Source organism: Perkinsus marinus (genome assembly GCF_000006405.1).
Source record: "Perkinsus marinus ATCC 50983 genomic scaffold scf_1104296953018, whole genome shotgun sequence".
Taxonomy (NCBI): domain Eukaryota; phylum Perkinsozoa; order Perkinsida; family Perkinsidae; genus Perkinsus; species Perkinsus marinus.
The window spans coordinates 305,609-327,765 of NW_003208655.1; the positions used below are offsets into that span (position 1 = coordinate 305,609).

At 48.7% G+C, this 22,157-nt stretch overlaps 7 protein-coding genes and 3 non-coding genes across 10 annotated transcripts; 4 read left to right on the forward strand and 6 right to left on the reverse strand.

Moving 5' to 3' along the window:
* Positions 1–60: 60 nt before the first annotated feature.
* On the reverse strand, positions 61–142 carry Pmar_PMAR017698. Its single transcript has one exon. It is a non-coding gene; the product is annotated as a tRNA-Ser (tRNA).
* A 1,162-nt stretch (positions 143–1,304) lies between these two features.
* Pmar_PMAR017699 (hypothetical protein) lies at positions 1,305–2,281 on the reverse strand (the record flags this gene model as incomplete). The annotated part of the gene is made up of 3 exons (XM_002776781.1): positions 1,305–1,451; positions 1,752–1,925; positions 2,153–2,281. The coding sequence occupies 3 exons, from the start codon at positions 2,279–2,281 to the stop codon at positions 1,305–1,307; spliced, it is 450 nt and encodes a 149-aa protein (XP_002776827.1).
* Positions 2,282–2,313: 32 nt separating this feature from the next.
* Positions 2,314–5,907, reverse strand: Pmar_PMAR017700 (amino acid transporter, putative; the record flags this gene model as incomplete). The annotated part of the gene is made up of 11 exons (XM_002776782.1): positions 2,314–2,422; positions 2,589–2,651; positions 2,910–3,004; positions 3,120–3,227; positions 3,270–3,363; positions 3,415–3,497; positions 5,007–5,264; positions 5,308–5,373; positions 5,418–5,558; positions 5,607–5,748; positions 5,801–5,907. The coding sequence occupies 11 exons, from the start codon at positions 5,905–5,907 to the stop codon at positions 2,314–2,316; spliced, it is 1,266 nt and encodes a 421-aa protein (XP_002776828.1).
* Positions 5,908–8,699: 2,792 nt separating this feature from the next.
* Positions 8,700–9,040, reverse strand: Pmar_PMAR017701 (Lumican, putative; the record flags this gene model as incomplete). Its single annotated transcript, XM_002776783.1, has 2 exons — positions 8,700–8,880; positions 8,932–9,040. Coding segments are annotated over 2 exons (290 nt in total), but the record flags the coding sequence as incomplete, so codon positions are not given.
* A 1,450-nt stretch (positions 9,041–10,490) lies between these two features.
* On the reverse strand, positions 10,491–10,572 carry Pmar_PMAR017702. The gene has a single exon. It is a non-coding gene; the product is annotated as a tRNA-Ser (tRNA).
* A 4,137-nt stretch (positions 10,573–14,709) lies between these two features.
* Pmar_PMAR017703 (RAS small GTpases RIC1/ypt1, putative) lies at positions 14,710–16,202 on the forward strand (the record flags this gene model as incomplete). The annotated part of the gene is made up of 7 exons (XM_002776784.1): positions 14,710–14,806; positions 15,005–15,138; positions 15,181–15,286; positions 15,340–15,434; positions 15,572–15,705; positions 15,836–15,932; positions 16,167–16,202. 7 exons carry the CDS (start codon positions 14,710–14,712, stop codon positions 16,200–16,202), a joined length of 699 nt encoding a protein of 232 aa, XP_002776830.1.
* Positions 16,203–16,280: 78 nt separating this feature from the next.
* Pmar_PMAR017704 (Nuclear transport factor, putative) lies at positions 16,281–16,846 on the forward strand (the record flags this gene model as incomplete). The annotated part of the gene is made up of 4 exons (XM_002776785.1): positions 16,281–16,386; positions 16,427–16,524; positions 16,579–16,686; positions 16,772–16,846. The coding sequence occupies 4 exons, from the start codon at positions 16,281–16,283 to the stop codon at positions 16,844–16,846; spliced, it is 387 nt and encodes a 128-aa protein (XP_002776831.1).
* Positions 16,847–17,032: 186 nt separating this feature from the next.
* Pmar_PMAR017705 (UVB-resistance protein UVR8, putative) lies at positions 17,033–19,859 on the forward strand (the record flags this gene model as incomplete). The annotated part of the gene is made up of 17 exons (XM_002776786.1): positions 17,033–17,111; positions 17,183–17,277; positions 17,324–17,476; positions 17,513–17,582; positions 17,629–17,690; positions 17,749–17,828; positions 17,874–18,002; positions 18,176–18,263; positions 18,586–18,698; positions 18,752–18,794; positions 18,942–19,015; positions 19,069–19,125; positions 19,170–19,218; positions 19,273–19,365; positions 19,412–19,482; positions 19,556–19,641; positions 19,710–19,859. 17 exons carry the CDS (start codon positions 17,033–17,035, stop codon positions 19,772–19,774), a joined length of 1,407 nt encoding a protein of 468 aa, XP_002776832.1. The 3' UTR covers positions 19,775–19,859.
* A 631-nt stretch (positions 19,860–20,490) lies between these two features.
* Positions 20,491–20,572, reverse strand: Pmar_PMAR017706. Its single transcript has one exon. It is a non-coding gene; the product is annotated as a tRNA-Ser (tRNA).
* A 252-nt stretch (positions 20,573–20,824) lies between these two features.
* Positions 20,825–22,102, forward strand: Pmar_PMAR017707 (equilibrative nucleoside transporter, putative; the record flags this gene model as incomplete). Its single annotated transcript, XM_002776787.1, has 1 exon — positions 20,825–22,102. The coding sequence occupies one exon, from the start codon at positions 20,825–20,827 to the stop codon at positions 22,100–22,102; it is 1,278 nt and encodes a 425-aa protein (XP_002776833.1).
* Between the last annotated feature and the right edge of the window lie 55 nt (positions 22,103–22,157).

Sequence of the window (22,157 nt, forward strand, 5' to 3'; positions counted from 1 at the left end):
ACGACTCCCAAAACTCATGTGGATTAAGATGAGAATCTGTACATGTATATACCCAATCAACGATACTTGGAGGGTTCGAACCCTCACGGGCAGAGCCCAGCGGCTCAGCAAACCGCCGCCTTAACCATTCGGCCAATGTGTCTGTGAGAGTAAATTTCGAGCTGAACTAGGGTGCACTAACTCAGTGCCACTGAGCAGGGAATAGCTGATGCTTGAACTACCAGTTCAACGAACACCATTCGAGCCGTGCCATACTGACCCCATCCGGAAGTGGAGAGTGACCGAAACTGACAAACACTATCAGTGCTATCAGTGCCTATCAGTTTGAAGAAAGAAAGTTTTGAGTCTCCCGCGAACTCTGACCAAACAATGGCAAACAATCACTCAGAAAACATTCTCTCAATAGCAGCATGGACACCTGTTGCTGTGCCGATGAGCTCGGCAGACAATCCGAAAGCGACGACCAATCCCTGAGGAGGGAGCACTGTTCTATCCGTCCGTAGAAGAATGGCTCCTACGTACAGAGTTACACGGTAAAAAAGGTATAGAAATGGTAACCTCAATTTTCTTGATATGAGAGATGTACCCGATCATTTGGAGATGAATCTTATCACACACCTCGAATTCGCCAACGGCACTCGAGGTGAGACGCGAGTCGCGTCACGCGACCTACCGCAGTCCAACGGTATCTCCTCTTGTCGTTTTCATGAGTGCTTGTAGAAAGGAAACACAACCCAGGGAAAACAAAAAGCACACTTGCGTTTGCCAGAGAGCCCACAAATGATAGGAAGATGTCAAAGACGTCCGCTAACACAAACGCAATGACCTGAGGTTATACCATATCGATTCATCAACGATTCGTTAACATCTCACCCCGGTGAGAACCACGACAACGATTCTGATGATACTTAAATACATCACACGGGCAGGCCGTCGCATGCCACCTGATGAATACGAAGTGACTGAGCGTGAACTGAAATACCATTACAAGAAAATGGGTCGACAAAACTCGGACTCATTTCCACTGTCGAGAATAATGAACTACAGTTTGATTCCCCTCTCTAGTGTTAACGACCGTCCTTCAGTCACATGCTAGACCACAGCCGAGTATTCCATAGCTCAAACAGATGTCAGCTTAATATTAGCTCACAAAGCGACTCTTACTGAAAATTTTCACAGCTGCTGTTGACTTCTCCAACAACTTGAAGAGGGGAATGGCGTTACCAGGATATGTACACAGTAACTCCAAGGACATGCACACACTGACTATGCGGGAAATCTGAAACACGTCTGCGATTCGACTCTCAAGCTGATGTCACCAAAGATCCTTCCGGCATCGCTTGAGTGATGACGCCGGGAACTTCATCACTGATATTCGATACAGCAATGACCATAGTAGAGGAAAACAGCAGATTCAAGACGAGGATCAGCAATACTGCGTAACCGAGAACCTGATGGGAGTCTACGCAACGGACTGAGACAGTCAGCGAACAAAAAAAGGTATTCAAGGCAGATTATCTTGAAGAGAACGAGGTGAATGAGTAGAACCAAGGAGATAGCATTTCCATGTCGGTCAGCGATTAGTCGACAACAGTGGGTGCAGGAATCATATTTGCGGTTAAAACAGGTATCGCTCTCTCGTCCTCATCAATGTTCCACATCAATTATTCGTATGTTTCACGTAAGTAGCTCATTATGTTTTGTTGATCTTTTCGGCCCTCGAACAACAAACACCATATCCCTAGGCTTACGTTAGGGAACTTCACCGGATTCGCCATGGAGTTCTCGATAGGGAGAGCCATCGCTCCAACTCCTTCGAATGATAGCGAGGCGATTCCAAGGAATAGGGGGTACCTATACAGCTTACTCTCCAAACACGGTAATTCTCCAACAAACAACCAGTCCGACTGAGTACCAAGCTTCCACTGACGAGATGAGCTCACACGACGCCTATGATCATGTGTACCATGTTATGTGTGGCAACATTCGCCATGCGAAGTGGCCTTTGCTATGATGAATCGATCTTCTCAGTCGGTGCTCAATACGATACTCGAATTCTTCAATACTCATATCTTCGCGATCAAGACGATGGTTCATATTCCACAGGTGGATGGGTGGTCATCGAGCACGAGAAGGCCAGGTGCATCCCTACGTCTTCCAATTCGCCCCATTCAGCGCAGGAGACTGCAGGATCGGGCCCTCTGCGGAAAATGTTCTCATCGGTGCCGTTAGAGCCCAATACGCCGCGGCAACCAGACCGACAGCCATTGAGATCTACCATCGGGGGTTCGGAGACTCCCAACTGTTTCCGGACTACTTACGATGCCAATCAATGATACGGGGGACAACAACTTGACCGATCTTAGGCAACATAGCGGAGAAAGCACGGCGATGCAAACAATGAGTGATGACTTCACCGAAACTGAACGAGCATCCAACAGTCTTGCTCTAGCTGCACAGTAAAGGCCCAACTCCTCTCCTGTTGGAGCTCAATCAAAGTGGGAATCGAATTACCGTCGAAATGAGTCGCGAAACTACTCGCAATAAAGATTAGATATGCAGTGTTGGCGCCAAGCTGGGATATCCACATTAGAGCGGTCAGGATCATCTCGGCCAGAGGACCGAGGCATCGTCGTACTACCTCGGCGTACCTGAATAGGAGCTGTCCATGATATGAGCGAAAGCGGCTGCTCAGCAACTAGTAAGATTTGGTATGAGGACGTCCGGCATCGAGAGGCTCAGGCCCGACGACTTAGTGTTCTGTGCTACACCATATACCACTTTAACTAGCCTATATCGTATAGCTCCTATGTCATCCCGTTGAATAGGAGTCAACCTTGGATCGCTATTCTACAAATGGTCCCTTCTTAATTGGATGCTCCCTTATAGAGAGAGACCGGAGAGCTCACCCAGGTGTCACGACTCTTCCACCATGCTGGGATGCATCGTAGTCGTCAATGTCTTGTAAGGCCAAGTGGGCCGACACAGCGACGATCATCCTTACCTAAAGAGATGGGTGTCGCCCCCCTGTAGGGCCAGGGAATAAGATAGTGGCTAATGGATCAAATTCAGTATCGAATCTGGGTCGGTGAGCCCTGCGGGGAGTCTATCGCACTCACCGAATAGAATGTGAGAACAGCGATGAGAAGCAGACTTGTAATTCCTAGAGCCCAGCCAGAGAACTCCAAGGCTTTTGGGAGCGCGAGGATGCCGATACCGACGCACATCTGATGCGATACCATAAAGCATCAAATGGAAGGTCACTTTACATTGGCCGTGTTGAAGAATGCAGATAGTTGTCCTGCCCCGCCGACTCCTCCAGCGACATACCACTCTCGAGACGCTCTTCTTGAGGCCTCCAGGCTATACAGAAAACCTCACTTCAAATGCATGTGAGAATGCGGCCAAACTCACTTTTCATCAGCGTGCTTCATCAACTGGTAGCGACGCGAAGAATGCATCGCGGCAGTGACATGCGTTGGGGAGATGATAGCGACCTGACGCCCACCTGGCAGACCATGATGGTGAAGTAGAGACAATTGATGATTTATTCACCCGGCGTTTGATTGCCATTGGCATCCTCTGTGGGAATGAGAGGCACCGCCAAGCTCGATGACATGTCGTTTGAGGGGTTGGGAGGGAACTGCTGTAAATGATAGCAGTAAAGTCGCAATCATATTGTTGCTCATTCAAGCGAGCAGTATTGGAATATATGTTTGCTTCTCGTCCAGAAGTCCAAAAGTTTCCTCACTAATTATAAGAGTTCACATACGAATTCAGGTAGGAGTGCACAGAAACCAATAAGAGTCTCGCTAAGGTACCTCAGAATTTTCAAATGTCATCAACACACATAGTTGACCATGTGCATATTTTCTCTCCCTGAGTATCAGTTTCTATCACATAGTCAACGTGGGGGTTATCCGATGTTCTATTTAGATGCTGGTCATCGCACATAGTTGATATGTTTCATACCACACCTTTTTCATCGCTACTACGATTGAAGGTGATGATGGTATTGACATGTAACGTTTTCTGAAACCTTCGTTCGCGCACACGTGCCGAATCATTGTGTGCGATCAAGGGAGCCCCGCGCCTCTCAAGGGAATCAAATCATAACTCTATGAATTCGTCAGAGACATTTTGATATCTCCACGTTGGACCGAAGGATCCCTGTCGTCGCGCGATGGTAGGAGATGATAGAAAAAAATTGGAGTTAAACAATTTCCTGCATGGCCATCCAACTACAGTGTCTTCGAATCGCTAGATATGCCATTATGGAGACTATTCGACTTCAACAACTCAAAACGTTTCCAAGTCGGAACTCGATACCGCCTTCGTAACCACGTATCGGTCACAAGACAGGCCTTTACCAGAGCCGATGAGTTCATCAACTATCACGATGATCTCGCTAGACGCCTCCGCATGGTATCCAACAAGGACTCACCCAGTGATGAGCTGTTCAACGCGTGGCAGTAGCAAGGACGCAGGAGACTATCCCACCTTTCTTTGTGTCTCCTCCAAATCCATCGAGCGAGGAACAGAGCAGTAGGGACGAACGCAAAGAAAACCTAATATTGCAAATACGCGGGTCCTATATACAGTTCGGTCAACTGAAAGCTTATATAAAATACTTGTGAATAGCCTTATCAGGAAATTGTGGAGCTTTCGAACGGTGTGAGTTTTGTGGAACAGCTCTAACCTGAGAGCTTCGTGGAAACAGGGTTTCAGATCTGTTCGGCGCGTATTAAGCAACACGGTGACCCCGCGCTTTCTCCCATGGATTTAGCTCCAACGCAGGCGATTTTCAAATTGGACCGAAAATGTCTAAAACCCAGTAATCTCGATGAGAAGTGCGAGCTGTTCCACGAAACTTACACCATTCGAAAGCTCTACGCATTCCTGATCTGATGAGTCAGGCTACGCATAGAGATTCTCACTCGGAATAATTCAGTCAAGCCCTGGACAATTTTATGCTAACGTACTGTATGTAATACAATCACACTAACCTGTGTGGTCACTAAAGAGGTCAAAGCTGCATCTCGGAAGTCCTTAGAGGAAGTCGTCGCTATCAGGATCAATGGAGCGCCAGATGACTTGGAAATCTCAAGATCGACTCTGACACCATCTGAAGGCTGTCCGATAATATAGTCAGAGTTGCTCGTCTCACCAGACCACGCAGTCACCCTCTCCTGAACGCGGAGGAGGTCTATGAAGTGATCTCGCTTGACCGCTGGTGCGACATCCCATATTCTTCGAAAAGTCAACTGAACATAGTCGTGTTCTTCCGCAACGACACATACAAGTCACTTGAGTCGATCCATTAACGGTTGTCGGCGACATGAAGACCTCCGGGTCCTCAGTAGAAGCCAGAACCTGGACCACCACAGCAGTACAAGGGCCGAGTGTGACGCCCTCACCTGGCCGAGCTCATTAGTAACGTAGAAATGGGAGTTAGGGAAACCGCCCATGTTGGTCCTCAGCTCCTGCGCTAGAGGTAACATGTCCATCGAGATTCTGAGCGCTAATACAGACCCTGTCGTCCCCGCATCGAATGCAGCCTGATAAGCAGTTATACCGTGTTCAAGCTTTACTGAGATGTGCCTTACGGAAAGATGGATGACCGGATGCCAGTCATAAAGGATATCATCAGCTCCGACAAAGGCGAATGCTGAGGGACCCGAGAACTGAGCCGCTCCAACGCCACCTGCGTTGCTTGACGTGCCCGAACTATGGAATCGGAGGCTGAACCTGAACTGATGAGGGGACTAGGCGCTCATTTAGAGCGAGTGGAAATGCTCACGCTGTAGCGATTGATAAGTCACCTTCACCAACCGCAGTGATCGTTGTGTCCAAGTCAAGATTGGTGTCGAACTTTTCGCTGTTCTCCGAGTACTGCGACATGATCATTTCGTACCTGTTTGGAGATCGGGGGCGGCCACCGTCAGAATGTGACCATAGATCAGCCTGGCTGGCCGCCGTTCGAGAAGTTGTGAGAGGTGCCTCGCACGTGACACCTAAGTGGCAGTTCTCAGCACAAGAACTGTGATTTGTACGAATGGACACTACGAGATTATTCGTAACTAAAACAGAGGCGTATTTTCAAGTGGAGCTCTGGCATCTCACTCATGCACTTTTCAGTGTACAGTAGACTGCGATTCTGAATGCGCAGGCTCGAGGACTCGCCGTTGAATGCCAGCTCCACGAGGTACCTTCCAAAGCGTCTGCAAGGGGAAAATGATACGACCCCACACAGATCATCCTGCCATTGGTTGAAAAGTGGAGTCACTATTTGATTCACTGCTTTGTAGTCGAAGGGATTCGTGTCGGTGTAGATGCCAACACGAAGGGCGTTAGAAACGGCGAAGAGACAAGTTGTCGGTGCTGTGAGGTGGCGACTCACTAAGGCCGTCCCGGTGGTCATTATACCTGCGGAAATAAATTGTGGAAAAAGTGGAGGATTGAGGAGTACCGTCCACTGAAAGGGAATATGCGGTGGTAGAAGTAGAGGCATTATATACTATGACTATCACAAGGGATAACAACATCATCAAAGCCACCTGAACAATGGGGATAGTTAGCAGTCGGCCAGTGGTGTGGCCATTCTTGCACCCATGTGATCGCAGCGAGCATCACAGCGGCTGAACCAGTGGTCCCTTCGGGGAGAGCGAGAGCAACCGTAGTTCGTCCTGAATCGATGACAGGACTGGCAATAAGCTGGATACCGCGCCATCCCCAACTTGAGCCTGATTTGACAGTAGGCCGCCTTAGAGTAGCCACACTGCTGGCTGAATGCTGAATGGTTCTTCTCGAAGAGAATGCTCTGCTGCCAGTGGCCCTGTACGGCCGATTCTCACCTGACTGATCAACGATCAGTGTTCGTTTCGCGTGCCAGTGGAGGTCGTCTTATCGTAAGCAGCTCACCGTGGGGGGCTGAAGCACTACGACTCGTCGTAATGGTTGATGGACGTTTTGTATTCTCCTGAGACTTGGACTACATATAGACGGCGCGTTTCTCACGTGCACCTCCGAAATGCCGCCTTGTGTGTCACTAACCTCTTCATCATCATTCAGACCGATAGGAGCAGTAGTAGCTCGCTGTTCGTGCCTGTTATCAACTATGTCGTGAGACTCACGATCGCCCTTGCCCACCAGTCCCCAGGTCGGAAGCCGTCGGCGACTCTTTCCTTCTCCAGGCTGGCTCCTATCAAGCAAGTTCAACCGCCACAACGCCAGAGGACACCTCTACTGTCCGACGACTGAGCCTTTCTGCTCATCTTAGATTTCCTTTTCCTCTGAGGTGAAAGCGTACTCCTCCTTTCTGAAGTACTCATCTTTGGTCAGGTTATCAGTAATGAGACCTTACTCGAGCTGCTTCGCTTTCGTCTCTTGCTACCCTCTTCACCTGAGTTTCACACTGACCTTGCACATTCAGAATAGTTCACTTTCGCTGCTCGAGAATTTGACCGTCCTCCTTGTTCGGCTTGAGACTATTTCGCCCCCCGAATCGGGCGGTGACCGTTCGTCGTTCTCGTTAATATTCCACCACACCCTAGTTCCGTCGTGCGACATCATATAAGATGCTTACGAAAGGTCCTCCCGGATGAAACCCTTCCAATTGCCAGCGATTACAGGGCACCACAAAGCGATATTCGAGAGTCGTACTTGAGAAATTTCCATCTCGCCCGATCGAGGTTGGCGAGAGGTCATTTCTCTTTGCTTCTTCATTGTCTCGGCTACTGACCACCGGGTAGCCCATCCAAGACTTAAGCAACAACACAACAATCACGAGAAATGGCAGCATGCGACATCTATTGCATACCAACTATGAGCCAACTGTCGTCTCCTCGGCACGTTGGAGGCCTTCAATGGTCACAATTCGATGATCTTCGAACTCGGGTATTGGCAGATCCTCCGCACATGCTGTTTTCATGGACCTTCACGAAATATAGGACCACTTGTAAAAACATAACACGCAGCTACGCTATCCAAGCCTCTTTCTCTGCCTCCAGCAAATCGCCATGGAGAGTTTCTGAGTCTAGTCGATCCTGATTAAGAGGACGAAATAGCGTCACGTTGGTATGTTGCGAAGACAATCCTTCGATGAGAGCAACTCCAGTCCCCTTAAAGGGGACCCCTTTATATACTGCGATGCACTCAAGCGCAAGAGCGGGATAGCTGGTAATTTCACTTAAGAAAGGAGGTGAACCATCAAGGCCCCAGCTCTCGATAATAGCCCACAAGACGGAAGGCCTCTTGTCAACGAAAACCTTCTAGGGGAAAGTTCGATGCGTTGTAGAATCGAGTGGAGAGGTGATCCCCCACGATCGCACTTCCGCTGTCACTTCAACACTATCCAGGAGAATAAGACTTCCAAGGCCGTATATAACTCTCAGCTTGAACGACCTAGACCGTGGCAACCATTTACAATGTCTCGGACAAGCTACGAGGTACGGGAGTTGGGAGATCGGATTGCCTGATATGCTTAAGTCGGCTAATTTTGGGAAGGCACGTTCGAGCACCTGCAGGGATGCTTTTCTAGCCAAATCAAATATGCTGATGTCGCTTCTCTGACCTCGATATTAGTCTCAAGACTTTCAAGCTGGTTGCCCGAGACGGACAGTTTCTCTAGCCTCTCACAGGACCATGTACTCAAATCTTCGAGAGTCTGCGAGGCGAAGGCTCGCATCAACCCGCCGAGCAGCGTCTCGGCCTGCCTTGATTGAGTTATTCGAGAGATCCAGCTCGCGCAGTCGGCCCAGCCCATCCAAGCCGAGCAAGGATTCAATGTGATTATCAGCGAGTCTCAGCACGGCGAGCTCACGGAGATGAGATATGTTATTGATGGTGGTGAGTTGATTTTCGGACAAGTCGAGAAGTTCTCTACCATAACAATGGTGAAATATCATCGTCGTTTAGTAACGATATTCTCACAGACGTTCCGTCTTGTCCAAGCCATTAGCCGGGATATGCTTGATCGAGTTGCCGCTTAACCGCAGTTCTCGAAGGGAGTTGCGACAATTCGACCAGTCTCCGAGCTCCTCTGAAGACCTCCGGGATCATCGAGAAGAATAAGTCAATTACGGATTTCATTATAACTCATGTCTACTCGTTCGAGCAAACGAGAAAACGTGAAGCAGTCGGTCCTGCCGAGCAGGTTATGGGAAGCGTTGAGTACTCGCAGGAATGGCATATCCGATCTGAGGTCGACGTGAGCCGGCGCAACAAGGGGTCCTACAGCGCATCGAGCCTATTCAGCCTATTGTGACTCACGTCAACGACTTGGAGATGCCGATAACTCCTCATGACCTGGCAAGAGGGCTGCAAGAAGACGGGGCCTATATCTTACTGGGTCGAGATTTGTGAGTGACAAGCTCCTTAAAGTGCATGCCAGGTAGGCGTGCCCGCCCGAATCTGATGGTATGACGCCGAGCCCGTCGAGACCAGCGATGACCTGCCCCTTCGATCAGTCTGTGCAAAGCTAGGTTCTCCACCTACTTGCTCTCGAGTGAGAGGGGACACGTCGTCAGTGGCCATATCTGGTTCTTTCTTGACTATGCCTGTTTCGCCTAGCTGACTGCACTCGGCCATTTGAGTCCGATTCCAAGCGCAAGCTACTGTTCGCACAACAATCGCGGCTTCGCAGGCTTCCACATATCAACACGATACGCAATAGTGCAGATGACAATAGAGATCTCCGACCTGGAGAACTGCCTGTTATTGGAGAAAGTCCCGACTGGCTACTGTGTTATCTACGCTGAAAAGTGTGCAAGAAAGTACATTGAGTTAACATTGAGTTAACATTGAGTTGTCATTTGAGTTAACACGAAGCAATGTCCCGTGTAGTGTAGAGATATAGCTTAGGAATAGAGTGGAATATACAGGGCTATATGGTGCTAACAGGGGAGAAGTGAGGAATGAACAAGCCAACGAAGCTGATGACAGAGAAACTGGACTCCAGCTACTGGAGTCGATAGGACGATGGAACAATGTGGAATACGAAGCCGTTCCTGCGACATCATGGTTAGATAGCCATTGGCCAATGATGAGTAGTGATATCCATTGCACTCATACGGGCACGGATCTCTCTTGTGGCACGACACAACGGTTCAGCTTTCCTGTACAGGTTTGAACGTTGTGTGGTCGTAGTTGCAAACGCGTCTCACGTTAGCGGTAGGTCAGTGTTGCAGCTTGTCGTTCTCTCCGATATTCTTCAGTGAGGAGGATAACTCGCCCCAAAATATCTCTGACCTGCACTCCGCGGCGGAGTCTCCGCCCCCTCATCGCTCACCCACCTGACTGTACACCATACAGTCAGTCTTCAACGTACTGGTGCAGGTTCTGTCCGAACGTCGACGGCTGCCACGAATTCGAGAACAACTAGATGGACAACATCTGCGAGATGTGATGGCCGACTAGTTCACCTGATTGGGGTTCACGAAACTGCCAACTGGGCAGAGGTGTTCCACCCAGGCGTAGAACCATAAATAAGACGACACCTGAGGGATTCGAACCCTCGCGGGCAGAGCCCAACGGCTTAGCAGGCCGCCGCCTTAACCACTCGGCCAAAGTGTCTTCCATTTTAACATAGGAAGTGGCCAGATAGCTTGTGCCCCAGCGGTTCCAACCCATCGACCAATTGATATAACTCGTAACATTCTCCACCAATCATTCTAGTGAATCCTCAAATAAGCACTAGCTCAGTTCTCCATGAAAGTTGCGACATAGCCATCGAGAAAGAACAGAGAGATCGTGTCCAGAGTGGAAGAACCTTGGTCAGCTATTTGCCGAGAATTATCTTCCCATACTCGAGTCAAACATCAGTAGTAGGAAGGGGCGGAGGTGCAACGAGACGTACCTCCGCCGAAGCGTAAAGCCTCGTCTTTCGGAGGTCCAAATCGGAGTAGCTGAGGGCCCCCAAGATACGTGAGCGGCGCGCGTCAAGGACTATCACCCATTAAAGAGCCTGCGGCCTCTCAAGCCGCAAGACTCCTCAATGTCATTCATCCTGATTCCACAGTGCATGAGGGGTATCGGGTTACTTGGTGATGACATCAGGGTCAAATGCAAATACCTGCATGAGATGCGGATCCAACCCGTGGGACGAGCCAGGCCCCTCGACCATACAAATGCCTGTCGGATCGGCACAGAATTGGCGGCGCCTGACGGTCCGCTTTCCACAAGGCCCACCCGGTGCTTGTCACAGGCGTTGAAGGTACGGGAAAGATGCTCTCTTCTGTGGCGCCGAGCAGAGGGTACCTAATGCGGCACCAGTGACTCTCACACATGGTCTTCTACGCGAAACCACCGTGGAAGCAGTATTCCAAAAATAGAGCAAATGATAGACCGAAGGATGGTGACACGCTCCGTTGCTAAGAAGCAGTTCCCATTCCGATGGCGACTGACTGAGGAAGCTCCACAGGATTTCTCTTCTCCTTCACAAGTTTCCCCCCTAAGCTCAGTGTGGCGTTCCGATAGGCGAAACCGGTGAGGCCAGTGATCGCCACTGGTGTAAAGAGGATGCACACGGCTCCCGCAGTCGAACGTGCCAATATTTTAACCTGTACATAGATGGAATCTGGCGATTGAAAACTCGAACAACACGGTTTCATGGATGCGAATAAACGTGATCACCTACGAATAGATTGACGCTAGGTCTATCTCCAGCAGAATGAGCAGCCTGACCGTTAAGAGGAGACAACACATAGGGGGCCACGCCACTGCATTGTAAGGTCTCATAAAGAGGATACACGCAAGTGCCTGAGCATCTGAGGGTGGTGACCAGAGGCGAGCACGTCCCCACCAACTAAATCGTCAGAGCCGATGATGTCCCAGTCCAAAACGGTCAATCTGAGCATCGCGTTAGGCGAAAGTAGCTCGACTGCCCGGAGGGGTGGAGTTTCCACCCATTCATTGAACACTGGGTCACTCTCATTATATCTGCAAAGTTGAAAGTCCACCCGACACGATTGACACCAGGCTTGCATGTCTGCTATTGCGATCGGCGTGTACAAACATTCAAGAATGGACGTACACCGTCCTTGATCTCGGTCCGGCAGAATCGCCATCCCTAGCGATGCCCGTTGTATCCACCTGCACTGTAACGTAGCAGTCAGCGTGTCCCATTAGATCCATCTTTGGAATGTTCGTACATCTGAGGGTACTTGGCAGTAGAGCAACCCCGCTGATTATCTGCTAGTTGTTTATTCACTCGACGGTTCACCATGAGTAGTTCGCTCCTAGTTGTTTCAATGGACTGTACTACACGAAGTTGATCACTTTAGCTCGAGGAATAGACACATGTTCGAGCGAAACTCTAGTAGCTATAGTGTTATATTAGATATAAGTGTATCGCCATTATACAATAATGATTAAATATATATAAATTAAATACTTATAATATTATTTTTTTCATTGTCGGTCTGAAAACACACGCACATGCCCAACTGCATGCTAGGAGTGAAATTTGTGGAAATGCTGAGGAAAATTCTCATTGGTTCCTTTACACTCCTAGCGATATTTGCGTGTAAACTTCTATAACTAGTGAAAGTGCTTCTGGACCCAGGTGAAGAAAGCAAACTTTCATTCCCGCACTGTTCATTGGAGTTTCACCCGTGATGTGAAAAACGTAAGTAAAAAAATCTATTTAACAACTACTGCATAGCGCGAATTTCACAGAGTATTACGCCACTTCACATAAACGGGTAGAACTCCATTGTATTAGATTATCGATACATCACCAATGTCCCTACACTTATGGTTTATTCCCCTCTAATAGAATGTATATCTATATTATATATATCAGAGTGTGCTGCGATTTGTATTCTTTTGATATGCTAGACTAACACTCGAACCGGTATGCAGATATCGTGGGGAAAATACCGTTGGTATTCGCTCATTAGCGCAGGAAAGCTCACCGCTTGATGTAAACAGCAATGACAACCTCCTCTACTCCGCCACCAAACTCCCTCAACAACGTCTCTCGAAGGATTTGATCGTCCTCAGGTGCGACCAGTGCCATCGCAGCATTCACCCTTAGCACAGAGGAGCTGCTTAACATCGGGCCACTGAGGGGCTCACACTCTATCTTTGGCCGTGTTCAGGTAACCCCAGAGGCCTCCACCATCTTCAGTTGTGCTGTCCAATGGAGGATCACCCCGAGCCTTCTCAAGTCCCGAAGGTTCATCTTGCCTTACTGATGGGTTCTGCGACCAGAACATTGGGCACGAACCGTGGAGGGATGAATCCACTAACCTCGTCTTTGTCTGACCACCACGTCGTGAGGCGGGACAAACTCCAAGCTCCTTGACTTTCCGAGGGCTGTTCGACGGAGGGTCCTTTCGATTCAGGCGACTGATGTTCATTGTGACGTGCCGAATCTGCGAGAGCTCAGCAGTGTCCTCTGATACAGTCTCTTAGAGACAACTGGTTCGTGACTGTGTTAAGTCAGCACTACTGACCTACCGTGGCCTCCACGGCTTGCATTTGTCTGGGCTTTCTGATCCTGCCCGATCTCCTGGTGCTGCATAACTCTTCTTTTAATGTCCATCCAAGTGTTAATGTTTTCAAGTAGCCTATCTGTGGACGAATTCTCCCCTTGGTCGACATCGGGAGGTCTCTCCTGAAGTGTAGATTGCTCATGTTACTAATGTTCACAACGGACCTCTCGCGTTCCGGTCTTCACTGGGAAGACGTCTGCTCGCGACATTCGGCGACTTCTCCGTTGATTATCGCGGAGTGAGTCTACCCGAGCCACCGTCATTTTCAGAATCCATCATGGGTCCACAGTCCTACCAGAGGAGCGCATTGCTGCTATTGTCTGGAAAGATGGCATCGTGCCGTACACAACCTGACTCGATCGCCCTGTTCCGTTCAGAATGCCGGAGGGACGAGCCTCGGGCAATGCAGGAGTGGATTGGGGCCTGAGGGGTTGCCTTTCTTGACTGGATAACTTCGGAGTCGAACGATTTCAGCTACTCGCCACTCAAATTGAGTTGCCATGGCCAGTATTTCTGACCATACATCTCGTCATGAAAGCAGGCGTTCTACTCCGGGATTGCTGTCATTCATTACTTTGAGACCGCAAATTTGTGGCTAGAATGATTGTCCTCAAAGGAGAATCCACGAGAACAGCGACGCGCACGTTACGCATTCTCAATCGTTTTGTGTCCATCTTGAAGTACCCACGCGGGTCTTTGCTCCACCTGTTGACGCTCTTGGATGATCTTGGCTATAAGGACCTTTCGTGATGCATCATTGCTGGAGTGTGCCATTCAGATTCCGAATACAAACCTGACGGCTGTCGATGTGCTAGAGACCAGTTATTGGTGGTAGCTAAGTCTCTCTGGCAGAGAGTCTCTGCTTATCCAATCACAACAGTAAAAGTCTGTCGTTATGCAACGGTGAATATCCTCCGGAGAACCGCCCAGAGAAATTCCAAAGGAGTTGACAGAATCTGATCATCGCAGAATTTGCGAGCGATGATCAAATACCCTGTGCTCACACCAAGTCAGCATCTCTAGTTGGTACCAGGAGAACCAAGTCCATGACGGTGATGTATAGTAGATGTCACAGTAGAATCGGATCTTGCGTTTGTATTGCGCGCGCGCCCTGTCCACAACGTATTACGTCTGCCATTGTCGCGTGCATCATCTCATTTCTCAAGCAGGTGTATATTGCCTTTTCCAATCATATTTATCATCTAGCGTTCTGATGCCGCACTTTGAGACGGCATCATCAGCAGCAGGTGTAGCTAGCAGCGACGACTCATACGACGCTACTGCACGAATTCTGGTCCTGGGCGATAGTGGTAGTAGTAGTAGTAGTAGTAGTAGTAGTAGTAGTAGTAGTAGTAGTAGTAGTAGTTACCACACTCTGCGGAACTCTGGTACTCGGCGAAAGTGAGAGCCTAGTAATAGTAACTGTACATTGAGTTGCATGCACTGTTATAACTACAAAGTGTAGATAGAATGGTTAGTATAGGAGTGTCTTTTGTTGTCTATTTCAGCCGTCGGGAAGTCGTCACTATTGATGCGATTCTGTGAAAACCGCTTCGACTCGAACTTCGTCATCACGATTGGGGTTGACTTTCGAGTTAAAACTATCAACATACAAGACAGAGAAGTCCGCTTGCAAATTTGGGTGAGCTGAATTACGCTTTCCCACAAGACTGAGTGTTGATAGGACACTGCCGGCCAGGAGAGGTTCCGAACGATTACTCCGGCATATTATCGCAACGCTATGGGAGTCTTGCTCATCTATGATATGACAGATTCCAAGAGTTTCAAAAGTAACCTGTTTCGTATCTTTCTCAGCCAACCTCAAGATTCCTCCATTTATCAGATGTAGACTATTGGGTTCGCAACTTGGATGAGCATGCGGATAAGACGGTTCAGAAGCTTTTGGTGGGGAATAAGGCTGATATGGCAGCTAAGCGGGTAGTAGTAGTAGTAGTAGTAGTAATAGTAGAGTATACCGAATCGGTATACTCTTCTGCTACTACCGAATCGGTATACTCTTCTGCTACTACCGAATCGGTATTACCGATGTGTCTCTCCATGCTTATATTTCATAGAAAGTATCGACGGAAGAAGGCCAAGCTCTTGCTGATAAATATGGGATGACCTTCTTTGAGACATCCGCCAAAAGTGGCCTTAATGTAGAACAAGCATTCAGGGCGATTGCGGAGAGAGTGTGTGACAGCTATGAGTAATACTCGAATGGGGAATGGGGGAGGTTGTTGTCCGATCGACCCGGGTTCGAACCCTCGTGGGATAGTTTTAGTTAGAACGCTGCATTCTATGCATGTGTGTGTTTCTCATGAATTCCGCTTGTTCAGTTTGTTGAATGGCATTGAGCCACGAGTACACAATAACGGTTCAGTGGCCAGCTCGAACGCTGTTAAATTATCGGATCGTCGAGGCACCGGTGGAGCGGTAGGAAATGGAGGAGCGTCTACGTCGGGGTCGGAGAAGAGGAAGTGTTGTTGAGGATGACGATTACCGATAAGACTGTGTTCGCGCTTGGAAGATTGGCCTTGTGAGAGCTACTGTCTCTACTGCTAGTGTTGGTAGTTGCGTATGGCTGCTCCCTCGATTTTTGCTGATGAGCTTTCATCTGTACTACTTATTCTATCTGCACTGTGTTTTGGTTCAATGGTATGGGGTTAGGGGGAATTTCGTGGCGCGGTGACGGTGATGGACTGAATTGAAGCACTCCCGGGTTGTGCGACAACTGATCGTTTCACTGCCGATGCATATTCGTAGTCACATAGACCTGTCTCAATGGCTCAGATCAACCCTCAGTTTCAGTCGATCGGGGAGCAGTTCGTCCAGCACTATTATGGCACGTTCGATGCTAACAGGTCTAATCTGACTCCCCTGTATGGAGGTAGGTCGAAGACATGGAGGACGTCTTTAGGAGGCTTTAGATACCTCTATGTTGACATTCGAGGGAGAACAGTTTCAGGGTGCGGCGAATATAGTACAGAAGCTGGTCAGTTTGCCATTCCAAAAGGTCCAGCATCAGGTGATTCGCCTCAGTGTTGTTGTGCTGAAAGAATTGCTCTGGGTGTGGTCTCAGGTTATTAAGGCCGACTGTCAGCCGAATCCTTCGAACAATGGTGTAATGGTGTTCGTGACTGGCAACCTGCTAGTTGATGATAACCAGAATCCGCTCAAGTTCGGCCAGGTAGTAGCAGTGGGTCGGCGGAAGAGCTGGTGAAGAGGCTATTGCCTCGATGGGATGTTCGGAATGACGACTTTTCGTTTTGTAGGTATTTCACCTAGCACCGAGCCCTTCTGGTGGGATCTACTGTCTCAACGATATGTTCCGTTTGAATATAGGGTAAGGGGTGTTGAAGGTAGCACCCCGATTGCTTTATATTTTTCGTGCACTCTTCGGCGACTGTTGAGTTGGAGTACTTGGCCTGGGCTCAGTCGCTGATGATTGAGATCGTGTGTGATGGATGAATTTCGTGGCGCGTGACGATTTGTGAATTATAGCCATCTTACTATCGTTTTAATTCCCATCTTGAATGATCGCTACAGCGGCAATTCCTATGCACGGTAGAGTGGCCTTCACGTCTGTGATGCAGCAGCAGCTGAGGAGCTTCAGTAAGTGCAGTCTTTCTCAACATGGTTTTAATATGTTGATCTGTTGTTGGTGGCCTTCAATCCACTGGCAGGTTCATCCTATACGGTTTGGCGTTGGGGAGCACCCGCCGGTTCGGGAGTAACCGGTGGCCCTGCAGTGGGAGAGGTTAGCAAGATGCCTATTAAAGTGCGCCTGTGGACTCACTAGCTTTGGTGATGCAGTTCTATTGTAGGTCCCGGAGTTGAGTGGAGTGTCGTCGGTCGAGAGCTTGGCATGTGGAGGAGAGCACTCGGCTGTGGTATGTGAGGGTAAGGTGTATACCTTTGGTAGTAACAAGTACGGTCAACTGGCCAGAGATAGTGCCTCTGGGGTAGTAGTTGATGAGGTATGTGATTTGTATAGGGAGTTTTGTTTTTTGTAGAAGAAGGGTGATGTTGACGACGTTGCTGCTATCGCGGAAATCGAGGCATTGACAGACTCCCAGGCTAGCAGTAGGTGGTGGGCATCTGGGGAGATTGGAGATGATTTTGGTCTCAGAGTTGGCCGCTGATGTGTCCTGTGGTGCATACCACACCATGGTGAGGACGAAGGATGGCGCAGTAAGGGGGGGTGTGTTATTGAGGAGCCTTTGATGATGATGATGATGTAATGGTGCAGGTTCACTCGGCGGGCTGGGGAGGGAGTTGGTTCTCTGGCCAGGGTGCCTTGGGACTCGGTGATAAGAATAACAGAGACAGGTGAGGCCGTTTGCGCACAGCGAAGATTTATGATTCTCCTGACAGGTTTGAGGCTGTGCAACGTCTATTGGAGCTGGGTGAGCGAGTGGAAGAAGTATCTTGTGGGACGCAGCATGTCATGATGCGAACTAAGTCCGATCATGTCTACACTTGCGGGAAGGGAGAGTTTGGAATGTAGGTGTGGGGAATCTGCCGCGCTTCATTTTTCACGCTATGTGGCGATGGAATTTAAATGGGGAGAATTTCTGATGCGACAAAGGGCGGATGAATCTCCATGGGCTTAACCATTTTCACGTCTGTCACTATTGTTGGGATTTTATCACTATTGTTTTCTATCATTCATTCAGTCTGGGTTTGGGTGATTCCTCGGACCAAGCGGAGCCCCAAATGTTGGAGTATTTCCAGGACATGCTTGGAGATGCTCATATCAAGAAGGTACGACGGATAGACTCTGCTGTTGGTGAGGGGCATATTCCTATTCTGATTCGGTAAAGTGCTCGCTAGGGAATCGCCATGCATTGTAATGAGTGTTGGTGCTGTATTAGGGTGGTCTCTATTTGGACCGGGTGAACTGGACTGCTGGCAGTTGAGATTGGTGGAGATTTTAACCTCTTTTGGAGAAGCAATCATTAGTTCGCAGATAGTGGTATTTTATTATATGTTAAAAATGTGAAATAAATAGTAAATTCCATAGACAGAATATTGATGATGATGAAATATAATGTTTGTGAATGTAGGGGATATAGTTGTTGTTCAGATTTCATGTGGATCTAATTTCTCATTGATTCTCGATGATGAGGGCAGACTATTCGTCTTTGGTCGTAATGACTACGGTCAGTTGGGGCTAGGAGAAGAGTCGATGGGTGACATGTGAGTGAATTGAGACTAGTGCTAATTGTGGGTTGTGATGTGTGCTGGTTGAGGTACTCGGCTGAAAGATATCCCCGTGAAATCCCATGTTTGAAGGTAGTAAAAAAAGCCTTGGCGGCGATGAGCTTTTTTCTCGAGTGGGGAAATTCGGTCGGAGTCTGCCAGGGTATTGTAATAGTAGTTGGGAGAACTTGGTTGATGATGCTGTTGAATCGAGGGGAAATTTTTTGCCTTTTTTCTCAGCTGGAAGGCACGAAAATTGTAGACGCTGTATGCGGGGAGCACCACATAGTGGCGGTAGCTAGCACTGGTGCAGTGTGAGTCGGGGGAGAGGTACATGTTCCTCGTGGAGCTCTTTGGGGTAATGTAGATACTATTGGGGTGATCGGACATGGCTGGAGCCTCACTCTGTTACAGTACCATCTGAGTAGTGAGGGGCGCGTGGGTAGGTGATTGCGACTTGTGATGCAGTTACGAGAACGGCATTAAGGGCATCAAGAAGCTCGCAGCTGGGACCAAGGTATGGCGGGAATCATTTCTATCACTTAATTCTGTATGGCGTGGCTTTTCTCAGTACTCTTTTATTTTGACGGAGAGTGGGCTTGTCTACAGCTGGGGTAAGAAGTCATCCGGATGCCTGGGGAGAGATGATGGGAAGACTATGGTGGTAAGTGTGCATGCGTGCAAATTTATTCTGCTGACTTGTGCGTAAGGTCCCCACGTTGGTGCCGCCGAAGATTTTTGGTAATCATCGTGTTGTGGATATTGAAGGAGGCAAGCAGAGGTGAGCTGCGCTGCACTTGAATTTGCTGTGGAGCATTTCACATCATGTTTGTTTTCTTGTATTACCGGACCAGGTGCCTGGCGGTGACCAGCGATGACGAATACATCGCTCTCTCTGAGGAAGAGGCGGAACAAATCCGTGAGACTATTGTCGAGTCCAGTAAGATAGTCGCTGTATTTGGTTGCTTGTTGGGCTATAGGGACGTGGTCCCTGATGAAGTGCTTTAGGTGGCAAGGCGTGCGAAGTGGTTGAGTACTCGAAAACGGAGGAGGAGCGTAGTCAAGGAGCTTGAGTCGAAGGACGAGTTACCTTCAAGTGGGAGGTGTAGATCTTGGCCGCGTAACAGTTGTAAGACTTTGATTATGATGTCGGTTTCTGATGCACGTGTTGTTGCGTTTTAAACAGCTCAAGGTGGGGTCCGAATGGGAAAAGGACAGCCAAGTTTCGTCTCATGAGAATGAGAGATTTTGAGATAGAGACAGCATTTTGTTTGCGTGCTGCGGCCATCACTTCGAAACGGGATGTGCTTCGGAAATTGCTCGGGGGTATTGTTTCCCATTGAAACACGCACGACTCTGCATTCGTGGATCATCGTTGGGATGATGGATCGCGAAGATGTCGGATAAATAGCTCCACTAGGTGTGTGTGAGTGGGGGGGGGGGGGGTGCGACACCTTGAATTCGGTGTTCGAGAATTGATGTCTTTGTGTTTTTGAGAGGCTGAGTGGATGAACATCTACGAATAAGAGCTTCCGAGCAGGTTTCGGGATTCCCGAATAGGGATATCAGTAAGCCTGGCGCAATGGTCGGAAGATTAGTATCAATTTTGTACAGCCCTTCGGCAGAGAGAACCCGTCGGGTGTTCCAAGAGAAGGGAATACTAGGCCCGCGCTTTGGATGCTGAGGTAAGGTACGCGCGATGGAGGTTCATTGGCAGTATGAACTGTGTAGCGTACATGGTAGGCGAATGCAGAGAATCAATCATGTTCTATAGAAATTTACATAGAAACGACAGCGGCAGGATTCGAACCTGCGCGGGCAGAGCCCAGTGGATTTCTAGTCCACCTCCTTAACCACTCGGACACGCTGTCACTCAAAATTTTCTTTCTCATGTGAGCCCAGCTCAGTCAGTGACGCTCTATGCAGTCCCTTTTGTTGTGTCGCACACGCTGCGCGTATCCGCTGCGCTAACGTCTCCCGATAATCCTAAGCCGAGTGTGCCAAGCGGATATTTTCCGAGAATTTTGTTGTTCTGTTGCATGAGAACGGATCGTTGGTGACCGAGCTTCGTGCGTAGAGTTGATGGTATCATGTGTTTAATTATTATTTCAGAATTTTTGATAATGGCGTTCTCGTGCCTAGGCAAGACATCTAAAAGCGATGATGAGGTGACCGAGGCTGGCTCTTCGGGCGCCTTCAAAGTTGAGGCCGAGACCAAGGAGCCGAGCTGCGATTGGAAGTTGAAGACTTACTTCTGTATTATTGGCTGCGTTGCTCTTCTCGGTTGGAACTTCATCCTCGGTGAGCTTGGCGCTCTAATTGACGCTTTTGGTGAAGCATATGGAACTTGGGTGTCTCTTTGTTACTCCTTCTTCATTAACTGCGGTCAATTGTTGTTGGTGTATATGGGTAACCGATTCAAGTTTGGACCGCGTTTTTACATTGGTTGTGGCGGTATGGGTATTTCCCAGATTCTTCTGGCTATCTGTGCTGCTACCTGGGCCCAACAGAATCGAGTGCTCGGATTCGTGTTTGGTTGCGTCTTTGTTGGTATATTTGGTTTCGCCAATGCTCTTATGGAGTCCTCAATGTTTGGTCTGGCTGCTCTGGTCACTTCTGAGTGTACCGAGTGGATTATGATTGGCGAGGGTATCGCTGGTCTTCTGGCTTGGCCCGTAGATAGACTCTGCCAGGCTATTCTGGTTGGCTGTGGTGTTACTGATTATATGTACCCCCGTATGATCTTTTTCTACGGTCTGGCCATGTTAGCCAACTTTGCGTGTATCCCTATGTACATGTTTGGTGTACAGAGTCATCCCTTCATGCAACCTGTATATAAGATCGAAGAAGATAGAGTTAAGTTCCAGATGAAGAAGACGATGAAGCGCCCCACGAGCAAGGTCATCAAAGATATCGTACCCATGGCTATCAATGTATGCGCTGATTTCACAATTAGTTTTGTGGTATTCCCCTGGACTATCTTCCAGATGGTCCCATCAGCCATGTCAGCTGATCAGTTTGGTCAGCTTATGACATACTGCTTCCAAGTCTTTGATACCCTGGGTAGATTCTCCCCGAATCTCCATTTCTGCATCAGTAAGAAGATCATTCGTTACGTGTCTTTCGGTCGTCTGATCTTCATCGCGCTGTTCTTCCTCAACTTCAGCGTCGATGTGCCTCCGTTCCACTCCGATTGGTGGCGGTTCGTTATCATGGCGTTCTTCGGTTTCACCAACGGCTCTGTTGCTACTTGGTGTATGATTTACGGTCCTCAACAGGTTGATCAGAATGAGAAGGAAGAGCTTGAAATTGCTGGTTACGTTATGGCGTTCGCTCTCATTCTTGGTATTTTCGCCGGTTCTATTATCGCTACGATTATACAGCAGTGTGCCTATATGTAAGATAGTTCTCTTGTATGTTTTAGTAGTTTATTATATGCGGTTATCCGTTGGTACT